The sequence below is a fragment of the Ornithorhynchus anatinus genome, chromosome 18 (assembly GCF_004115215.2).
Source record: "Ornithorhynchus anatinus isolate Pmale09 chromosome 18, mOrnAna1.pri.v4, whole genome shotgun sequence".
Taxonomy (NCBI): Eukaryota; Metazoa; Chordata; class Mammalia; order Monotremata; family Ornithorhynchidae; genus Ornithorhynchus; species Ornithorhynchus anatinus.
Genome location: NC_041745.1, coordinates 44,476,849 through 44,496,382, shown reverse-complemented (window position 1 = coordinate 44,496,382; position 19,534 = coordinate 44,476,849). Strand labels below are relative to the sequence as shown.

General features: G+C 63.6%; 1 protein-coding gene across 2 annotated transcripts; it reads right to left on the bottom strand.

The window, feature by feature from the left end:
• Window positions 1-276: 276 nt before the first annotated feature.
• On the bottom strand, window positions 277-18,052 carry NDC1 (NDC1 transmembrane nucleoporin). 2 transcript variants are annotated; one of them, XM_029046707.2, is made up of 18 exons: window positions 17,840-18,052; window positions 14,451-14,571; window positions 12,992-13,093; window positions 12,410-12,584; window positions 11,155-11,284; window positions 10,426-10,534; window positions 8,896-8,947; window positions 8,626-8,773; window positions 8,068-8,160; window positions 7,200-7,281; window positions 6,700-6,858; window positions 5,584-5,796; window positions 5,302-5,414; window positions 5,069-5,119; window positions 4,165-4,228; window positions 3,829-3,929; window positions 3,189-3,349; window positions 277-1,817 (listed from the first exon to the last, which is right to left on the bottom strand). In XM_029046707.2, the coding sequence occupies exons 1-18, from the start codon at window positions 17,933-17,935 to the stop codon at window positions 1,754-1,756; spliced, it is 2,034 nt and encodes a 677-aa protein (XP_028902540.1). In that variant the 5' UTR covers window positions 17,936-18,052; the 3' UTR covers window positions 277-1,753. The 2 variants fall into 2 exon arrangements, with proteins under 2 accessions (XP_028902540.1, XP_028902541.1); XM_029046708.2 differs by having other exon boundaries at window positions 8,626-8,758; window positions 17,840-18,050.
• Window positions 18,053-19,534: the final 1,482 nt, after the last annotated feature.

Below are 19,534 nucleotides of genomic sequence, written 5' to 3'. Positions count from 1 at the left end.
CCCTGGTGCTCTGCCCCATCCAGCCCCACCTCCCACATGGCCCAGGCCCTCCGGGTGGGCAGCTTCCAGAGGTCACTTGGAGCGGCGGCCGCTGTTGGACTCTGGGGCACCCCTACCCGCTCGAGCCCTTCCGGACGACACCGCAACCCACTGGCTTCACCACAAGAGCAGGAAACCTTCCTCCTCGACAGAAACAAAAGCAAACTTCCCGGAAACAGACAGCGCGGGCCAGACGTGCCTGTGAGCCGGATTTACATCTGCAAGTATTAGACACAGTTGAGGTTGAGGATTTATTTCCATTCCCGCCCTGCCAGGGTCAGAGAGTACCGAGGACCCAAAACGGTGTCACGGAGGCTTCTGTGAACAACAGGCGGGAAATAAATCCAGCAGCTGCCCTGGGGCCCCTGGCTGAGGCTGCCTCGGGGTCCCGACGGAGGTTATCCGAGGGTCCCAGGGTAGGCCGCCCAGGGGTCTTGGCCAAGGCGGCCCAGGGCCCGGCCGATGCCGCCTGGGAGCCGGGCAGGGGCTGCCCGGGGGTCTCGGTGGAGGCCGCCCGGGGCACCCGGCGGGGGCTGCCCGGGGACCCTGTTGGACGTTGCCCTGCCTACCAGGTGGTACCGCCCCCGCCTGTTAAAAGGAGACCTGGAGGTTCGTCGGCAGCGCTCACCTCTCCCTCTCCAGAAGAGGCTATTCCTCAAACCCTCGGCCCCTCTGATAACCCCACAATTCTAAAGGGATGGGGAACCTCTCTGCCCCCCGCCCCAGCCTGCCCCGGCTCGGGCCCCACCGGCCCAGGTGAAACATGGACCGGGGCAGCCGGCTAGTCGATCGCACTTCACCAGGGTGCACTTTAACCCGGCAGATTCAGACAGGACTTTCAGGGTAGGGTGTCTCTGGCCCGGGACCAACGGCAGCCGGGCGGGTGGGATCGGTGCCAGAGAAGGCCCTTGAGGCACTTTGGACCTTTAGTTTTACTGGTGGCTTGATAGCAAAAACAGTCTCTTGATCCTAAGGAATATCTTGGCCATCGCTCGGCCAGTCAGGGGGCGCCCCCCTCCCCACCCCGGGCATCACTCTGAGCACAAAGGGAGAGTTCTTTGGGCAGAGCGGCGAGAGGGCCGGGCAGCGGTGTGTCCGGAAAGCATTGTGGCCGCCTCCTGGCCGGCGTCAGACCGAAGCAAGTTCCAAACAGAGTCAAGCCTGTGGCCCGGCCCGGATGCACGAGCGGAGTTTCTCTGAGCTCTCTACTGGAGGGCTGGTGCCCGCCCCACCGGGGTGCCCGGCATCCGCCCCTCCGGACCGCCTGCCAAGCCGGAATGCGGTCGGTGCATGGACCCAACACCTCTCCGCACCACCATCTTCCGAGCCATCGCTGACTCCGCTCCCGCCGTTGGCGCTGCCCACCAGGGTCCCGTCGGGGGAAGCAGGCTCCGGGCGCCTCAGGCGGGGGAGGAGGGGCCGGGCGCGGCCGGCCCGCCCGGGGGCCCCGAATCGTCGAAACCAGGAGCTCGGTCGGGGCTCCGCTAAAGCTGAAAATGAAAATCCTCACTGGGCCGAAGGAGGCAGTCTCGTGTTACTGGGGGCTGCGGGGAATTTCTTCCCCTGATTCCTCCCATTAAAGTATAGTTTTCAAAGCAACCACCACCACAAAGGAAGCGTCTAATTGGTCCGTGCTCTCCTGATCCAGGCCCGGGGACGTCCCCCGGTCCCGTCCCGTCCCATCCGGGTAATGGACACGGTTTACATGATTGAACTACTCTTTGAACTCCAAGAACAGCTGGAGTCTCTTCTGATGTTCTGCAGATGCTTGTACGGCCCTAAGTGAGACACAAATTCAAAGCATAAGCTTATTTTTACATTAAGCGTATTAAGTGAACCACAGAGCACAGAGTCAACGTTTTCAAAACAATCAGAAATAAGTCGAACTCTTCACCGGCTTGGCGCGGATCAGAGAAGACGGAGGGGACGGCGGACGGAGGGCAGGGCGGAGAGGGGCGGAGCGGAGAATGGCAGGTGGGAAGGTGGTGTCCGGGGGAGGGCATCACTGTAGCCCTTCTGCCTTGGGGCCCGCTCCCCTCCCCCAACCCTGCAGGAGAAAGGCTCAGCCCGGGCTCTGAGCCGCTCCTTGGATTCTCGGGCCAAACCAGCTCCGACCCGGCGGCGACTCGGACGGCTCTCAGGGCACGGTTCCTTACCCAGCAGATGCCCCCAAGAACCGCTATGCACAGCGAGGAACAGGAGAGGCCCCGGGCCAGGCGCGCAAACTCACACCCGTCGGCTGTACCGGCCGAGGTCCGGACCAACCCTCCTCTTGCTCGGCCCGGCCCGGGAGTGGTACGGGCCCAGCGATGCCCACCCCTGTGGCCACGCCCATCCTGTGGCCCCAGGGAGGTTCTGGGGCTCAGAAAGCCCATCTGTAGGTGGGTCGGTTCGGGATGGGACACCCTCTCCCTGCTGTCTATCTGGGTACCGCCAGGGAGGGGAAGACGAGCCGGCTGCCCTCTCCACTGCCGGGCCTGCTCCCCAGCCGTCATAGCAGGATGGCAGCTCTTAGCCTGCTGCTCTAACCCTCCTCCTTTAGATGGGCTTTGCTCCAGTGCCCCTGCCCTCGGGAACCCCCAGGCCCAACCTTCTGCTCCACCCATGCTGGCTCAGGCAAACTCCGGTCGGTCACAGGCTCTGAACCCACCTACCCCCATTCTCGGGGCCGCTCCCCAAGAGAGCCTTTGCATGAGGCTAGCTGGCACAGCCCTCAGAGGCCCTTGGGATGCACCCATGTCTCATCACCCTCACTGCCGCCAAGCCTGGCAAGACTCGTCACAGCCGGGTGGGGAGACAGATTCCCACAATCCCGCTCCGCCGTGGGCTATAAGCGACTGTCGCCCTCAGCTCGGCCCGGGTCCGGTCCCGCCGGCTCCCAGCCCGCCTCCCAGCTGACTCCGCCCAGGCACCGACCTGGCAGTCGAGGGGGTGGGGAGGGGTGGAGGTAGGGGGTGGGGGTCCGCCGGAATCAGGACACCCTGTCTGCCCCACAGCCGGCCAGCAGGGCGCAGACCCCTCAGGGCGTCAGCAAGGACCCGACTCCGTCCCCCCCCACCCCGGGTCCACCGAGCCGGCCCCGCCACCTGGCAGGGGAGGGGCCGAGACGAGGACCTGACTGAGCGCCCCAGGGCCCCGTGGCAGCTCACGTGAGGTGCTGGCCAAACGTGGTGGTGATGCGGTACAGGGCCGTCTTCAAGGCCGCGCGCAGCGCAAACCGCAGGGACCGGAACGAGGTGTCCGCCGAGGCCCCCGCCGCCCGGGGGGGTTTGCTGGACGCGTGCGGCAGCTTGAAGTGCTTGTCCACGGCCTGCGGCGGAGAGGGGGTGGGGCAGGGTCACCGCCCGGATGAGTCTGCCGTCCTCCGGCGGACACCTCCCCCGTCCAGCCCCGCTCCCTCTGGGCCAGCACGACTCCCAGTTCCCACCCAGAGGGCACAAGCCGGCCAGACCTTCTGCAGGCACCAGAGATGTCCTCGCCTCGCTCAACCTCGGTTCCCACCCCATCAGTGCCGAGCCAGCAGCAACTCGGCTTCACTGCTCTATTTGCCAAACGGCTGCTCGCCAAATCCCCCTCCGTTGGCCAGAGGGGTCGTTCGGTCCCAGGGCCGGGGAGGGGCAGATCAAAAGGGCCGGAGGCCGGGCCCCTGAGCACATCAGAACGGGGGGGAGTTGGGAGGGGTGAGAGGCAAATAAGAGGGGCCGGGGGGCTGGGCCTCGGGGCATATCAGAGTGGACGGGGGCCGGGGGGCACATCAGAAGGGCAGGGAGTGTAGGGGGTCGGCCATACCTCCTGAAGCGTGAGCAGCGTGCTCAGAATGGCGGGCAGGCTGGTCTGGACCACGCCGAACCGGTCCTCGGTGAAGGACGCAGCCACCAGGTGCGACAGGCCTTGGGGGAAGGGGCGCCGCGTTGGCCGTGCACGACAGCGGGACGGCGCTCCGGCCTCTCCGGGCGCCTCAGGGACCCACCACCCTCTGCCCCTCCAGCATCCCCCCCCCCCCCCCCCCCCCCCCCCGGCCCAGCACCCACCCTCGCAATCTCCTCACGTGCTCCCCCACACCCACTCCCGCGGTGGGAGTTGGCCGGCCGACCGGTCAGCCTCAGCCAAGCAGTAAACGTCTACCTTCCAGTGCCCAGATATGCATCTGAGCGTCGGCGAAAGCAGCCTGGATGGAGGCCTCGGGGTGCTGGGAGGAAAAGAGAAGCAGAGGGTGGGGCGGGGAGCCGAGGGCACCTGGGGGGCCGGATCTGGCTTGGAGCAGACCGTCCTCGCAGCATCTTCCATCTCGTCCATCTCGCCGCCGACCTCCCGCCCACGCCCCGTCTCTGGCCTGGACCGCCCTCCCTCTTCAGATCCGACGGAAAATTTCTCTCCCCAACTGCAAAGCCTTACTGAAAGCACATCTCCTCCAAGAGGCCTTCCTTGACTAAGCCTTCCTTTCCTCTTCTCCCACTCTCTCCTGCGTTGCCCTGACTTGCTCCCTTTATTCATCCCCCACACGCAACCCCACAGTACTTAAGTCCAGATCTGTAATTTTAGTGATTGGCGTTACTGTCTGTCTCCCCCTCTAGACTGTAAGCTCACTGTGGGCAGTGAATGCATCCGTTACACTTTTCTCTTCCAAGCGCTTAATACGGTGTTGCGCATACAGTAAGCGCTCAGTAAATAGACCGACCGATCTTCATTGTGAAACGGGGTCTCTGCCAGACAGGACGGTGGTCGGTGACCCACCCCTCAATGGGCCAGCAAAGCCCCTGACCCTCCCCCCACCCGGAGCAAGTCCTCCCTCAGGCTCTGCGGCCACTCCAGCTCAGGGACCAGGACTGGATCCGACCCCGCTGGTCTGAGTTGCTCGGGGGAAGCCGGGGAGGGAAAGAGGAGGTCCTCATCCAGACCCGGGAGACTGAGCCCCCAAAGACTAACCGCCTCTATAGGAACAGAACGTTTCGGGCACAGCCACGCACGGCCCAGTGGCAGCCTTGGCTCCACCCGGCCAATCCCTGCCGCTGCCCACGCCAGCCCTCACCTTACTGAAGAAGTAGACGATGAGCGCCCGCTTCGACAAGAACCCCCTGACCTGGGTTGGAGAAAAATCGGCAACTGTGGGCCAGCCCCACCAGTGCTCCTGCCCCCCACCCACAGGTGACCACAGGTGCCCCGCTAACCCCGGGGAACCTGGTTGAGCCGCTCGGGCATTCGAGAAGGACAAGGGAACCCGCGGCCCCGGGCGGCCCGGTAGCGGAGAGGCCGTCGTCGAACCTGCTCTTGCTTGGTCCGGAGCCAAGTGTAGAGAGCACTGGGCCGGTGCTCCTTCTCCCCAGCGGGCACGGATGGCGGGAACGGGGGCTCCAGACTACTGCTCGCCTGCGGGTCTGGAAACAAGACACGCAAGTCCGTATCTGCCTTCCCCGTGCTCTGCCGGGGGCGAGGTGGGGTGGTGGGGTTGGGGGCTCATTCCGTGCCCCGTGTCCAAAGTGGAGAGGGATAGTTAAGGGGGCGGGTGGAGAGGCAGAACGGGATAAAGAAGAAGGGGTACTTTACCGGAGACAGACGTCCAGAGTCTGGGGGCTCTCCTGGCGAGTTGGGTGCTGCCGTCGAGGCCTCCCATCAGGCGGGTCACCACGGCGGAGCCGAAAGGAGAGCCCGGCGGGCTGACCAGCTCAGCCGGAGGGGCCAGCGGAGAGCCCTTGGCCCACACAGGCACAACGGTCCTGGGCGCCAGACTCGACCTCACGGCTCGAGGAGTCGCCGGCCCTGAGAAGGAGATTAGGGTCACCGGGACCGGAGCCGACTCGCACGGGAACCGGAGCGGACCGGCGGAGGCCAGGGCCACGCAGAAGCCGTCCGCCGGAACGGTGTTTCTAAGCCACTTCGGTCGTCGGTTGTCGAACTGGGCGAGACCCCAGAGACAAGCCATCCAGCCCAGGCCCCTGATGACGACGATGGTATCTGATAAGCGCTCATTACGTATCGAGCGCTGTTCTAAGCACTCGGGTCGGACACAGCCCCCGTCCCACGTGAGGCTTGCGGTCCTTAAAGCCCATTTTACAGATGAGGTAACCGAGGCACAGAAAAGTGAAGTGACTTGTCCAAGGACACATGGCAGAGAAGCGGCAGAGCCGGGACCAGAATCCAGGTCCTTCTGACTCCCGGGCCCACGCTCTATCCCCTAGGCCTTTCCTGCTTCCTTCCGGTCAGGGAAATGATCAACCCGCGCCCCACACCCCTCGGGGGGAGGGAGCTGGGAAAGTCCGCTTTCTGGAGCTGTCGCGGAGGTGGGAGACGGCCACCGACACTCGGGCCTCCAGTCCGGTGTGCAAATCACCCTACCGAGCAGGCGGCCCCAGGCCGGGACCGCCCGGCTGCACCGGGCCCTGCAGGGAGGGAAGCCGGGGCGCCGGGCCGCCGGCGATGGGGTCTGCGGGCTTGCAGAGAGGGAGGAAGGATGGCCTTTTGAGGAGGCTTCCCTCCCTCCCTTCCACACCGAGCCCAGAGGAGTCCGATAAGCCCAAACTGCCCCCTGCTGGCCAAGACGGGGGGGGGGGGGGGGGGGGCGCTGGTTTCAACGGGGCAGGTGGCGGAGCCGGTCTTCCCTGCCCCGCCGGCTCCCCGCCGGCTCCCCGGCCCCCTCCCCGACCCGCTCCCCGGCCCGCCTACCTGCGGGGTTCGGGGCCTGAGGCCGCTCGGGGGACGGGCGGTGTTTCACCCTCCCGTTCGTGGCCGCAGCTTCCTGGAAGCGGAGCAGTTTCTGAGCGAGGCCGTCGAGCAGGGTCAGGCACGCGGTGCAGATGGCCGTCCAGTGGTGGGGGTGACCCCCTGCCAGGAGCGCAGGAGACGCTCAGACGGGGAGAAGGGCAGAGGGCGTTCACGACCCCCACCCACCCCACCAAGCAGCTGAAGTCAGCTCCGAGCTGGGACCCTCCTGACCTCTTGGCAAGAAGGTGGTCGGAGCGGGCGTGGGAGGAGCGGGGGTGGGGAGGAGCGGGGGGAGCACAGAAGAGGGCACCGTCGGGGCGCGGCGTCTGCCGAGTCGGCGAAGCTCGGGGCCTCTCGGCCCCCGGGCCCCCCTCGAGGCCCGGCTCGGACGAGGGCGCTCGGGCCCCCCGCCTCGGACACCCCGGGGGACGGGATGGGGGGCGGGCGGGGGGCGGCGCTACCTGGCTGGCTGAGGCTGAAGACTTCTTGCCGCCGCGAAGGGGAGTATTGAGACAGCAGCATCAGATCCTGCAGGGCCAGGAACTGGGGGAATACGGGACGGGGCGGGCAGCAGACTGAGCAGAGTCCCGAGCCCACCCGGAAGCCTCCCGCGCCCGCCCGGAACCCTCCCGGGGTCCCAGGGAAGGTCTCCTCGGCCCCAGACGGGCTTCAGCGTTTCCTCCGGGAAGGTAGAGCGGCAGACCCTGAAGACCGACGACAGCGGTCGTGCCCTCTGACTCAGCCAGGCAAGCCTCTGGCTACTAACGCCAGGGAGCGTAGGGTGCCAGCTGACGCCAGGAAGTGCAGGGGTAGGCGGAACCAGCTGATGCCAGGGAGTGTCGGGGGGGGGGTGCCCCCCTCCCCTCAGCTGACACTCCCCCATCGGACTCCAGACACGATCCCAGAACCAGAGGTGGAATCAAGGGAAGACCTCCCTCCCACCCTCCCTCCTCCGGTCCGTCCTCCCTCCCGTCACCCCTCAGGGGCCCACAGGGCCCTGCTCGGCTCTGAACAGCTAAGGTGCGAGCTGGAGGACCCAACGCCAAATGCTCAGAATGGACACCTGCACACACGTACACCCAGAGGTACGTGCGCAGACACGTGCCGAAGAGACAAGCACATACACCCAGCCAGGTACATACACGTGAAGCCACGTGCACCTGCAGACCCTCCGCACTCTGGGAGCACTCCAAGGCCTTGGAGAGTCAATGAGAAGTATAGCGATGGGGTGGTGAGCCCTCCTCTCTGGCCGGGTCAGAGATGCCCACGTGCCCCCCCACTCCCCCAACACACGCACCCCTCCCCCCCCCCCGGGGGAGGGGGCTCTACCTTTACGATCAGGGGAGCATTGCTGTTCAGAACTCTAGGGAGACATTCGTCGGACTCTTCGGCAAACGCAGGCCTGACGGGAAAGATGTGCGCCTGGAAGTCAAAGGGAACGGTGAGCTAGGTCCCCGCTAAGACTCAGGGCCCAACCTGCCCAGGGGTGGCCCCTCAGAGACACCTCCCCGCCTCCCCCTCCTCTGGCAGCGGGACGGTGCTCCTGGGACTCAACACGGAAGACCGCAGCGTGACCGTCCCTCCCGCTGAGTCCTGGCGGGGGCTACTCCAACGGGGAACGGGGATCTAGATAAACCCTGCCTGGAAGGGGTGAGGCAGGCTTCTGCCGGCGGCCCGATCCCGTAAGGGGCGGGGGGAGCACCGAGGTGGGAAACCGAGTCACGGCCCCGATCGAGGCTCGGCAGAAACGGGGCAAGGCTCTTCCGTAAGTTTAAAACCTTCTGGGAACATCCAACCCGGCGCCTGTCTGTCTGTGATCCCGTCGCCACCAGGCGAATCCTACTCCCGGCCGGGCCCCGGGGGCCACCCGCCCACTCGCCCACCTACCTCTGTGGCGTAGATCTTGAAAAGCGTCCAGGCGACCCGCCACACGACCAGGAGGAAGACGCCACAGAGCCAGAGGTTAAACAGCAAGGAGAGGTCCAGGAGGCCGCTCACCGAGTCCAGGGACTGCAGCCTCCTAGGAAAGCCGGGACTGCCCATCAGGGCAGGGAAAAGGCGGCTTTCCAGGGGGGCAGGATGGGGAGGTGGGGAGGGGTGGAGGGAAGGGAGCGGAGGGGGAGGAGAAGGTGGTGGGCGGGGCGGGATGAGGCTTACGGGTCCGTCTGCAGGCCCACGGCAGCGCTCATCCAGGCCTTGGGGATGTAGCCTGTGGAGAAACACACACAGGCCCTGAGCAATCACGTGTTTACCACGGACGGATGGACGGGCAGGCAAGTGGGAAACCCATAACGAGGACAGTCAGTGACGGGTTATCCGGACACCGATCGGCTGCGGCCCGGGCCTCTGAGGCTTCCCCCAGCTTCCCCTTTCGCCTCTCCCCCAGCCCTTCCCAACCTCCACATTTGCTCTTCCCATCCTGCTCCCTTGACTCCTCCCACGCTCACCTTCTCCCTGTCCGTCGTTCAGTAGTATTAATTGAGCACTTAGTGTGCGGCGCAATGCTCTGCACACGGGGAGCACTCAATCAGTACCGTTGCCCGATTGGGCCCAGGGGTCCGGGAGTGCTGTGGGAAGAGCATCACCGAGCAGCCCTGGCTCTAAGTCGTCCTAGTGAGGCCCTTCCCAACTGAGTCTGAGTCTGTGTTTGTGGAGGGGGGTGGAGGGTGGGGGGGCAAATCCCACCCCCTTCCAGGTTCTTCTGGGCCCCCGGGGTCTCACGTCCCCGAATCCCGCTCTTCTGGGCAGAGTCGAGTTCTAAGGGCAGAAAGCCGCCGGCCAAGGGACGGAGCCGTCTGCCCCAACAGCCCCGGGGCTGCTCCACCTGAGCGGGAAATGAGCCCCTCGTGCAGGTTCCCAGGGAGGGTCTTCGCCGTGCGCTTTCTGGGGGCAGCGTACGGTGCTGAACGTGGAGTGCCAAGCACAGTGCTAAGCATCTCCCGCTACAACCCAGCCCGAAAACATCGTTCCTCTAATGCTAACCTCACTGTGCCTCGACCTCATCTGTCTCATCGCCGACCCCTCGCCCGCATCCTGCCTCTTGGCCTGGAACGCCTTCCCTCCTCAGATCCAACAATTATTCTCCTCACCTTCAAAGCCTTATCTCAATAAGGCACATCTCCTTGAAAAGGCCTTCCCTGACTAAGCCCTCCTTTCCTCTTCTCCACTCTCTTCTGCGTCACCCCGACTTGCTCCTTTTATTCATCCCTCCCCCCGTATGTACATATCTGTGATTTATTTCTTTACATTAACATCTGTCCCCCCGCAGAGCCTGTAAGTTCGTTGTTGACAGGAAATATACCAGCTCATTGTGCGGTATACTCTCCCGAACAGTTAGTATAGTGCTGTGCACACAGTAAGTGCTCAATAAATACAACTGAATGAATGAATGAATAAAGGATTGTCAAACCAGAAACAGTCCCCATGCAAAGTCTAAGGGAGAAGGAAAACAAGTCCTTTATCCCACTTCTCCAGCTGAGGAAACTGAAGCACCTGAGGTGACAGGCAGGCCGGTGGCAGAGCCAGGCCGGCAGGCCGGGACTCCCGGCTCCCCGTGCGGCCCCGCGGAGACGGACTGTGCCACAGGCACCTCCGGAGAAGACGCGCCCCGACCGCTCGGCGCTTCCAGACCGGCCGGCGGGACGACCCCCGCCTCCACGGCGGGCTGACCGAGGGACCGCGGCTCACCCAGGAAGTAGTAGAGGAAGCAGAAGTTTCGGACCAGGTAGAGCGCGTCCCCGCAGCTCTGTCTGAGCAGCTCTGCCAACGACCTCCGGAAACGCAAGAACTTGCATTGCTGCAAGGAAGCGGCGTGCCGTCAGAGAGCGGGCCCCCGCTCCCGCACCGGGCCCACCGGCCTCAGCCCCGGACCCGCCGATGGCACCGGGCACGGAGGCTGCAAGTTTGAGACGCAGCAGAGCCACAGTTCACTCACACAGTGGGGTCTCCGTCACCCTCCCACCATCCCTCCAACTGAGTGCCGGGCCGGGGGGGGGGGGGGGGTTCTCAGTTATAGTCCAGCCCCAGGGCTGCCCGAGCTGAGGCTCCCGATCTGAGGACCCCTCCCATCACCACCCTCTCGGCGCTGCCCAGGCCGCCGGGGGCCGTCCCCGGCTTCTGCCAGGTCTCCCCGGGACGGGCTGGGGCCCGACGCCAGGCGCGGTCCCGCTCAGGATGGAGGGCGGCCCCACAGCAGAGAGGAAGAAAGGGAGTGGAGAGGAGGTAGGAGGTGGTCGGCACGTGCGGGCACACGTGCACGACACGGTTCCCTGCCCGGCGTCTGCCGGAACCCCGCCAGGCCCCCACAGGTGCACTACGCCCAGATGCGCACGGCAGCTCCGGGGGGGCCGGGCCGTGGCCGACTCGATGGAAAGAGGGGGCGGGGGCGGGCGGGGATCCCGGGGCCCCGAATCCTACCTGGATGATGGGAAACGGGAGGTAGTTCGAGTTGTCCGCAAAGTAGCGCAGGCTGTAGCTGTAGCCCATGAAGGCCCCGGCCAGCAGGATCAGCAGGTGGCTCTCATTGAGGCAGGCCCGGGGGGCGGCACTGGACCGGCGGGAGCGGGAGGAGACGAGCCATTTCACCACGGGGTCGGCGGGGACGGCCGCGGGGCCTAACCTCAACCGGTTGCGGACGGGTCTCTGGGGACAGACGAGCTGCCCGCCGAACCCACCGCCCCCTGGGCTCCCGGGGCCAAACCCAGCGCCCCCCTCTCCTCCCAGGCTCCCAGTGACGAGAGCTCACCCTCTTGCACTTGATTCCCGGCCCTGGGGACGCGGCCGGTTCACCAGGGCCCCAGAATGCCTCTCTCTCCTGACCCAGGGAGAGCTCGCCCTCCTTCCTGGCTCCCCGACCTATTCAACCGCAACGGGCTCCCAGCAGCCCCCTCCCTCCTCAAACATCGGGAAAACCAGTCGACTTCTCCTGAGGGCCGAGCTCTGCGCTCGGTGGCCGGGTGGTCCCGAGACCATCCGCTCGGGCACGACCCCTGCCCCGCCCGCGGCCACAGCCCAAGGGAGTGGGAAGGTGGGCATCTTACCCCGCCTTGACAGATGCAGAAACCGAGGTCCAGGAGGGCCCCCGGTAGGCCAGAGGCAGAGCCGGGACCACAGTGTGGGGCCCTGGACCTCCAGTCCAATACGTGGTCCTTCCACGGGACCGGACGCTTCCTCTGTCTCTCGGGCTAGGGAACCTTACCCGCCCCTCCTGGCCTTTTCCTATCCATTCCACCTGTCACCTCCCCGCAACGGGGCCCTCCCCGAGGGTAGGACGGCTCTTGGCCCACCGCCGCTTGTATCCGAGGGCATTTTCCAGTAGGCAGCAGTGGCAGCACACGCCGCCCGGCGGGAAGAACCCGGGTCTGGGAGCCAGGAGACCCGAGTTCGGGTCCTTGTCCCGACCCGGCGTGTGACCCTGGACAAGTCACTCCACCTCTCCGGACCTTTGTTTCCTCTTCTGAAAAATGGAGATAAAAATCCCCGTTCTCCTTCGGGGACTGGGAGTCCCCGAGAGAAGAGGGGCCGTGTCCCATCTGATCCTCTGGGATCTACTGCCGCCCTCGCACGGGGCCCGGACCCGGGACGGAGGAAATCCAGCGACAATGACGATAACGTACCACGGGCACACACCCGCCGCACAGAGAGACGGAAGGGCAGATGGAAAGACGGTTACCTTTCCGGGGCCGTGCAGGGCACGGAGAGGAAGCGGTAGCGGCGGCCGGCCAGGACGGCGGCGCACCAGGCGACCAGGACGCCCATCGCCGCGTGGGCCAGCGAGTGCAGCACCTGCTGCGGGAGCAGCATCTTCCCCAGCAGCGTCAGCCGGGAACAGGGCGGAGAAGGCACCACTGCGGACCCACGGCAGCGGGGTCACCGCCTGCCCCGGCCCCTCCCCGGGCTCCAGATCCTCCCACCGGCCAGAGTCCTGGTCCCGGAGGTGTGCGTCGGGGGTGGGAGAGGATGCGTTACTGCAGACGCCGAGGAACAGGGTCACTGCCCACCCCGGCCTCTCCCACCGGGCCCAAGGGGAGAGAGGGCGGCAGGTCGTGCGTGTGAGGATGGGGAAGGGGGAGCCGACCGACAGGGAGAAGGAACCGCGTGAGCTGGAGAGCCCCGGCCCGTTCCGGCTGCCCCGGGGACCAGGGTGCCCGGGGAAGAGTCGGTTCCCGACCTGGGAAGCGGAGCCGGCGTCGCCCACCCGCCCGAGCCAGGCGCAGTGTCCGGCCACGGGCGGAGGCCTGACGGTCCGACCCACCTGCGTAGAACTCCACGTTGAAGACGCTGATCGCCAGCGTCACCCCCGACAGCAGCAAGACGCAGAAGATGACGTAGGAACTGTACAGGTCGTGGAAGGAATCTGAAACCGGCCAAGAAGAGACGAATCGGTGCCCCGCCAGGCCCACCTCCCCGCCGCCCGCCTGGATCAGAAGGCCGGCGACCGGGAAGGAGGCCGCGGGCCGTGGTCCGGCGCGGGGCCGGGAGCCGGTCCTGACGGCACCGGGTTTCGGTCATCCCCACCGCCCCGCAGCCGCGTGCCCGCCTCGGTGTCAGACCCGCTCCCGCCCTCGGGGGGAACCGAGACCCCCGGGAGGCCCGATGCCTTCTTCTCCATCAACCGCAGCCCTACGAAAGGTGGGCCCGGCTGGCCACGTCTGTTCCCGCCCCAGTGGGCGCGGAGGCTCCTCCCCCTCTTCCGAGGCGCCTCGTCGTCGGCCTTCGGGTGGACAGGCTGGGTGGGTGCCAAGGTGGGGTCCGGGAGACCCCCTCCGCCGAGGACTTTTCGGCCCCCGGGGAACCAACCTTTGGGGCAGGTTGATCTGCCTCGTCCACTATTTACCTTTTTGCTCCTTTACCCATCTCCTTCTGTTCCCTTCTTCCTCCCATCTGTCACCTCCGCTGGGTCGATCCCCTTGCCAGACCAAAAGGTCCCAGAGAGCGGGTAGGGAGTCTCTAAACTCCCTTGTGTTCTCCCACCCCTTGGGCACGGTTGGCATCTACTGAGCATCCACTGGGTTTTGCGGGGGGGAGTTTTTTATGGTATTTGTTAAGCACTTGCTATGCGCCAAGCACCGTAAGGAGCACTGGGATAGAAACAAGTTTCTCAGATTGAACACAGTCCATATCTCACAGATGAGGGAACTGAGGCCCAGAGAAGTGAAGTGACTTGCCAACAGTCACCCAGCAGACAAATAATGGAGCCAGGATTCGAACCCAGGTTCTTCTGACTCCCAGGTCCGTGCTCTACCCACAAGGCCATGTGGGGTGCTTTACAAAGTTCCTGGGAAGTACCAAAGAGAGACGCCTCCAAGGCCCGTCCCACGAACCGCGTTGCGGGTGTGCACAGAGCCTGTCGGTGACGGGCTGGCGATTCTCTATTGCCTCGTTCTGGCCCAAGCGTTTAGTACGGTGCTCTGCACACGGTAGGCGCTGGATAAATACCATTTCCCGATTGGAGCATCCGTGCTGTTTTCCCGCCTCATCCCTCCGGCCACCCGACCCTAGATGACTCCCGCCCTGAACGGCCCCCACGTCCACCCCAGCCCGAGGGTCCGGAGCCAGTCCTTCCCCTGGCACCGAGATCACGGGGCGGGTTCCCCGATCTTCCGTTCCGCAGCCCCCCACAGGAAATCCGCCGGGCGGGGAGGGACGGAGAGGCACGGCCGCCCACCGGACACCCTCCGGGAGGGGAGGGGCAGAGGGACTCGGCCGCCTACCTGAAATCCACTTGATGGGGTGGAACGGATCGATGCCGCTGAAGACGACGAAAGCCGCGGTCCAGCCGGGCAGAAGCAGCACCGACCACGCCACGCTCGTGGCCACCCGCCAGCCCAGAACCTGGTGCGGGGGTACAAACCGGACGGATGGAGGAGTGAGGGTGACAGCTGCAGAGGCCCCGGGCCGGAGCGGACCCTGGGGACAGCTCGACGGGTGCGCGGGGCCCGTTTCCTGCCCGCCAGGACCCCACACTCCAGCGGGGGACACGGGCGGTCGGACACAGACCGACCGACCGTGTCGGCGGGAGGAACCGCGAGGACGCGACGGGAAGTAGCACGAACGTGTCCACGTGAAAGTGAAAATAAGCGGCCCGAGGACCAGCCTGAGGACACTGGGCTCGGCCTCGAGTGGCTCTCTGGGGACCGAGCACAGGAGCCTTGCTCCGCCCAATTGGTCCGAGTGCACAGCGGTGACAGACCCAGCACCACCCTGCTTTCCGTAATGCTTTTTTTCGTTGCTTCTCCAGACCACTTGCTTTGTACAGCGCTCCGCACATAGTAAGCGCTCAAATACTACTGAACGAATGAACATCGAGAACCTCCTTTCATCCCCCCAGCATCTTCTGCCTGCTAGGGAGAGGTTGGCACGGTTACCCTCATTTTACAGCTGGGGCTCAGAGAGGTGGAGCGACAAGCCAGCGGGACAGGGACTGAGCCGAGACCGGAACCCGGGCCTTCCGCCTCCCGGCCCCGGGGTCCCGCCGGTAGCTCAAGCTGCCTTGGGAGCTCAGTGAGCACCGCTAACTGACCGACCGATCGATCGATCACTTAGCACAGCGCTCCGCACACGGTAAGCGCTCGACCCTCAGCTCAGTAAGCACTCGATAAATAGAATTGAATGAATGAACGGATCCCATCGACTGATGGGTCTGGGGCCGCAGCGTGGCCCGGTGGATGCATCCCGGGCTTGAGAAACAGAAGGACCTGGGTTCTGATCCCACTTCCCCTTTTTGTCTGCTGCGTGACCTTAGGCAAGTCACTTACCTTCTCCGTGCCTCATATAAAATGGGGATTCAGCACCCAGTCTCCCCTCCGACTTCGACTGTGTACCCTGTATGGGACGGGACTCCGTCTGTCCTCTTATCTTGCGTCCACCCCAGGGCTTGGCACATAGTTAGCCCTTGCTAAATATCACAATTATCATTAGTACAGCTCTCTGCACACAAATAGCCGCTGAGAAAGAGTGTGCCTTAGCCGCGGGCTTGGGAGGCTGTGGGTTCCCAAGTAAATAAATAAATAAGTAAATAAATACTATTGAAAAATCTGGGTTCTAATCCCAGCTCCGCCACTCAGCTGGGTGACTTCAGGCAGGTCACTTCACTTCTCCGTGCCTCATCTGTAAAATGGGGATGCCGACCCTGAGCCCCACGTGGGGCGACCTGATCACCTTGTATTCCCCCCTCCAGCTCTTAGAACAGCGCTCAGTACACAGTAAGCACTTATCAAATACCAACATTACTATTATTATTACCCCAGCGCTTAAAACAGTGCCTAGCACATAGAAAGGGCTTAACAAATACCATCATCATTGTTATTACTGTGGCCGGTTAAGCCTGGGGTTTCCAGCGGCGTGGCTCAGCCTGGGCTTGGGACTCAGGGGTCATGGGTTCGAATCCCGGACTCTGCCCCTGGTAAGCCGGGTGACTGTGGGCAAGTCACTTCACTTAGAGAAGCAGCGTGGCTCAGTGGAAAGAGCCCTGGCTGGGGAGTCAGAGGTCGTGGGTTCGAATCCCGACTCTGCCCCTTGTCAGCTGGGTGACTGTGGGCAAGTCACTTCACTTCTCGGTGCCTCAGTTCCCTCATCTGCAAAATGGGGGGGGAGGAGACCGTGAGCCTCACGTGGGACGACCTGGTGACCCCGCATCTCCCCCAGCGCTTAGAACAGTGCTCGGCACATAGTAAGCCCTTAACAAATACCGACATTATTATCATCTCATCTGTAAAATGGGATTAAAAGTGTGAGCCCCACGCGGGACCACCTGATGACCCTGTATCTCCCCCAGCGCTGAGAAAAGTGCTCGGCACATAGGAACCCCTTACCAAATACCAACATTATTATTATTTATTATTATCTCATCTGTAAAATGGGGATGAAGACGGTGAGCCCCACATGGGACCACCTGATGCCCCCGTCTCTCCCCCAGCGCTTAGAACGGTGCTCGGCACTGTTCTTAGCTTAGCGAATACCATCATCATCATTATTATCTCATCTGCGCTTAACGAATACCAATATTATTATTATTATTGCCTCATCTGCAAAATGAGGATGAAGACCGTGAGCCTCACGTGGGACGACCTGATGACCCCCTATCTGCCCCAGCGCTTAGAACAGTGCTCGGCGCCTAGTAAGCGCTTAACACATACCAACATTATTAGTATTATCGTCTCCTCTGGAAAACGGGGATGAAAAGTGTGATCCCCACGTGGGACCACTCGATGCCCCCGTCTCTCCCCCAGCGCTTAGAACAGTGCTCGGCACCTAGTAAGCGCTTAGCAGATACCAACGTTATTAGTATTATCGTCTCCTCTGGAAAATGGGGATGAAAAGTGTGAGCCCCACGTGGGCCCACCTGATGCCCCCCCGTCTCCCCCAGCGCTTAGAACAGTGCTCGGCGCAGAGTAAGCGCTTAAAAGATACCAACATTATTAGGGTTATTGTCTCATCTGTAAAATGGGGATGAAGACTGTGAGTCCCACGTGGGCCCACCTGATGCCCCCCCGTCTCCCCCAGCGCTTAGAACAGTGCTCGGCGCAGAGGAGGCGCTTAAAAGATACCAACATTATTAGGGTTATTGTCTCATCTGTAAAATGGGGATGAAGACTGTGAGTCCCACGTGGGACCACTCGATGCCCCCGTGTCTCCCCCAGCGCTTAGAACAGTGCTCGGCGCCTAGTAAGCGCTTAACACATACCAACGTTATTAGTATTATCGTCTCCTCTGGAAAACGGGGATGAAAAGTGTGAGCCCCACGTGGGCCCACCTGATGCCCCCCCTGTCTCCCCCAGCGCTTAGAACAGTGCTCGGCGCAGAGGAGGCGCTTAACACATACCAACATTATTAGTATTATCGTCTCCTCTGGAAAACGGGGATGAAAAGTGTGAGCCCCACGTGGGCCCACCTGATGCCCCCCCCGTCTCCCCCAGCGCTTAGAACAGTGCTCGGCGCAGAGGAGGCGCTTAACGAATCCCGATATTATGACTGTTATTATCGTCGGCGCTGAGGTGGGGGGGGGGGGGGGAGGGAGGGGATAACCCGGGGTCCCGAGCCGCAGCGCGGCGCATAAGGTGGTTGTCCCGGGAGCCCCCGCGCGCGCCCCGGCTCCACTCACCCGCCACAGGATGTCCCGCTCGGAGCCGGCGGGCTGGGGCGGGGACGGGCTCGGGCTCGGGCTCGGGCTCGGGCTCGGAGCCGGGACGGCGGCCATGGCCACGCCGGGATTCCCGCTCCCCCCTTGGAAGCGCCCGGTCGCCCGTTCGCCCGCCACCGGCGTTCAAAGGAGGGGCCTCTGGGGGAAGGCCCCCGCCCGCCGGGCTGCCCGCCCTCACGCCCGCGTCGCCCGCCCGCCTCCACCTCCCGCCAGCCGCCGCCTCGCCCGCCCGGCTCCGCTCGGGGCAGCCCCCGCCCGCGCGGCACGCTGGGACTTGTAGTCCTCCCGCCCGGCTCCGCAGGGAGGGAGAGCGAGGCCCGCTGGGAGTTGTAGTCCGGCACCCGGCTCCGCAGGGAGGGAGAGCGAGGCCCGCTGGGAGTTGTAGTCCTGCTCCCGGCTCCGCAGGGAGGGAGAGCGAGGCCCGCTGGGAGTTGTAGTCCTCCCGCCCGGCTCCACAAGGAGGGAGAGCGAGGCCCGCTGGGAGTCGTAATCATAATCATGTTGCTATTTGTTAAGCGCTTACTGTGTGCGGAGCACTGTTCTAAGCGCTGGGGGAGATACAGGGTCATCACGTTGTCCCCCGTGAGGCTCACAGTCTTCATCCCCATTTGACAGATGAGGGAACTGAGGGCCAGAGAAGTGAAGTGACTTGCCCAAAGTCACCCAGCGGACAAGTGGCAGGGCCGGCATTCGCACCCATGACCTCTGACTCCCAAGCCCGGGCTCTTTCCACTGAGCCACGCTGCTTCTCATTGTAGTCCCCGGGGCCTTGAAATTTGCCCGCTGGGAGCTGGAATTTTCATCTCTCCTTATGGGAGGCGCTCGAGGCCCGCAAGACGCAGCGTGGTTCAGTGGGAAAAGGGCAGGCCTGGGAGTCAGGGGTCATGGGTTCTAATCCCCACTCCGCCCCTTGTCAGCTGTGTGACTTTGGGCCGGCCACTTCACTTCTCTGGGTCTTAGTTCCCTCATCTGGAAAATGGGGATGAAGACCGTGAGCCCCACGTGCAACAACCTCACCTTGTATCCCCCCAGCGCTTAGAACAATGCTTGGCACATAATAAGCACTTAACAGGTGCCATCATTATTATTAGTATTATCTCTCGTCTGGGCACCTTTTGCCAATCACCCTCCCTTCAGCGATCGCGGCCACTCGAGTTTGGTTGGTGGCTCAGATCAGACAGTGCCCACCTCTCCTGCCTCCGCACCCCGGGGAAGCCGGGGAACCATCACACCGCTAACCCCAACCCTCGAGTCTGCCGGCTGCTTTCTGGGCGTGGGATTCCGGCCCGGGCAGGCCCCAGCCCAGTCCCGCGAGCAACGTGTTACTAACTTTATGTCCCGCATTTTCATTGTCAGCCCCCGGTCTCCCTCAGCCATTGGCTCCATACCCCGAGTCCTGCAGTTCGGACGCGGCGCCCATGCTCAGGGGGCCTGAGAGGGAATGGCAACAGCCCTGGGGAATGGCAGGAGCCAAGGCACCCCCCCGAAGAAATACTCTGATTCTAATGGGCTCCTGCGTGATGCTGCATGGTGAGGGGGTTCATTATTATTACTATTACATATAACATAATAATATTATATAATAATAAGCACTTACTATGCGCTTATCAAATGCCATAATTCGGTGCCAAGTTCTGTACTAAGCGCTGGGACAGG

Excerpts from the sequence above, each read along its gene's own strand:
- NDC1 (XM_029046707.2), bottom strand. The coding sequence starts at position 17,935 with ATGGCCGCCGTCCCGGCTCCGAGCCCGAGCCCGAGCCCGAGCCCGAGC. Across the intron at positions 8,948-10,425 it reads CTTCCTCTACTACTTCCTGG|GCTACATCCCCAAGGCCTGG; the intron begins GTGAGCCGCGGT and ends GTTTCTCCACAG. Across the intron at positions 8,774-8,895 it reads GTGGGCCTGCAGACGGACCC|TCCCGGCTTTCCTAGGAGGC; the intron begins GTAAGCCTCATC and ends CCTGATGGGCAG.